At 46.1% G+C, this 1,088-nt stretch overlaps 1 protein-coding gene across 1 annotated transcript; it reads left to right on the forward strand.

The window, feature by feature from the left end:
- Positions 1–20: 20 nt before the first annotated feature.
- LOC109509400 (ATP-dependent RNA helicase dhx29-like) lies at positions 21–1,085 on the forward strand (the record flags this gene model as incomplete). The annotated part of the gene is made up of 5 exons (XM_019859255.1): positions 21–150; positions 222–358; positions 428–571; positions 797–923; positions 1,015–1,085. Coding segments are annotated over 5 exons (609 nt in total), but the record flags the coding sequence as incomplete, so codon positions are not given.
- Between the last annotated feature and the right edge of the window lie 3 nt (positions 1,086–1,088).

Consider the following 1,088-nt stretch of genomic DNA (forward strand, 5'->3'; position numbering starts at 1 on the left):
TTTTTTTTTTCTGCATGTAGGATCTGTACACGGCCCTGCAGAAGTTCGACTTCAAGCGGGAGCATATCGAGGAGGCCATGAAGACCAGCGTGCTCTACGGAGGTGATCTCCACTCTGCCCTCGACTGGCTCTGCCTGAACCTTCGAGATGGTAACCTTGCACGAGCTGTAAATTCCAAGCTCGTCCTTCGAGCTGCTCCATGTAAGATGTTGAATTCGCAGATGAGCTTCCTGAAGGTTTCAGCCAGCAGATGCAGGAGGAGAGTCAGAGGAATCGGCCCCGTTTCCAGCCCCCTGTCCAACCCCGAACCCAGAGCCCCGAGCTACCCATAATGCCCCCTTCCAAAGACGCCAGCAAGGTGTGCAGTTAGAAAAACAGGAAGTCATCGTATTCTGCCATTCATCCAAACCGTAATTGCGCTTTCCAGGTGTCCGTGAAGGATGACGACGCACGTATGAAAGATTGGATCTTAAGGTACGCTGAGCAGAGCAGCGATGAAGACGATGGTGAGGAGGGAGAAGGAGAGAAGACGTCGCAACGCAACCCCGAATTAGATGAAAAGTTTGATCCGGTAAGCCTGATGAACAAAACTATTATTTCAATCATGGTTGTGATTGGAATTGTGCGCTATTAGATTTGTTTTAATTGAGTACAAAGGCTTCACTGAAAAGAAACGAAGGAAAATGATGAGAACCGAGCTGTAAATTATCTCAACTTATTTAATACCAAAAAGCATGAAAATTGTCTTTTGGATCACTAAAAGTTTGAACTAAATGTATTGATATTTGGTTTGCAGAACGACAGGTATTTGATCCTGACCGCTCAGCTCTACGACGCCAAAGAAATGGCAATGGCAGCCAAAACCAAAGGAGACAAGGCGGCTCAGCGGATGGCGCAAGACAGAATACGCATCATTCAGCAAGGTTCTTCATCATTTCGTATACTTTACAATTTCTCATTTCGGGACTATTACAATGTCAACAAACTTTCTGGATTTTCACCCAAAAATATTAGAGATGAAGCCGTTAGAGTCGCACCCCATATTCAACCCTGCCATTAAAGTGGTGGACGCACCCCGAAAGGAGAAG

This window comes from Hippocampus comes, unplaced genomic scaffold (genome assembly GCF_001891065.2).
Source record: "Hippocampus comes isolate QL1 unplaced genomic scaffold, H_comes_QL1_v1.1 C16880948, whole genome shotgun sequence".
NCBI classification, from domain to species: domain Eukaryota; kingdom Metazoa; phylum Chordata; class Actinopteri; order Syngnathiformes; family Syngnathidae; genus Hippocampus; species Hippocampus comes.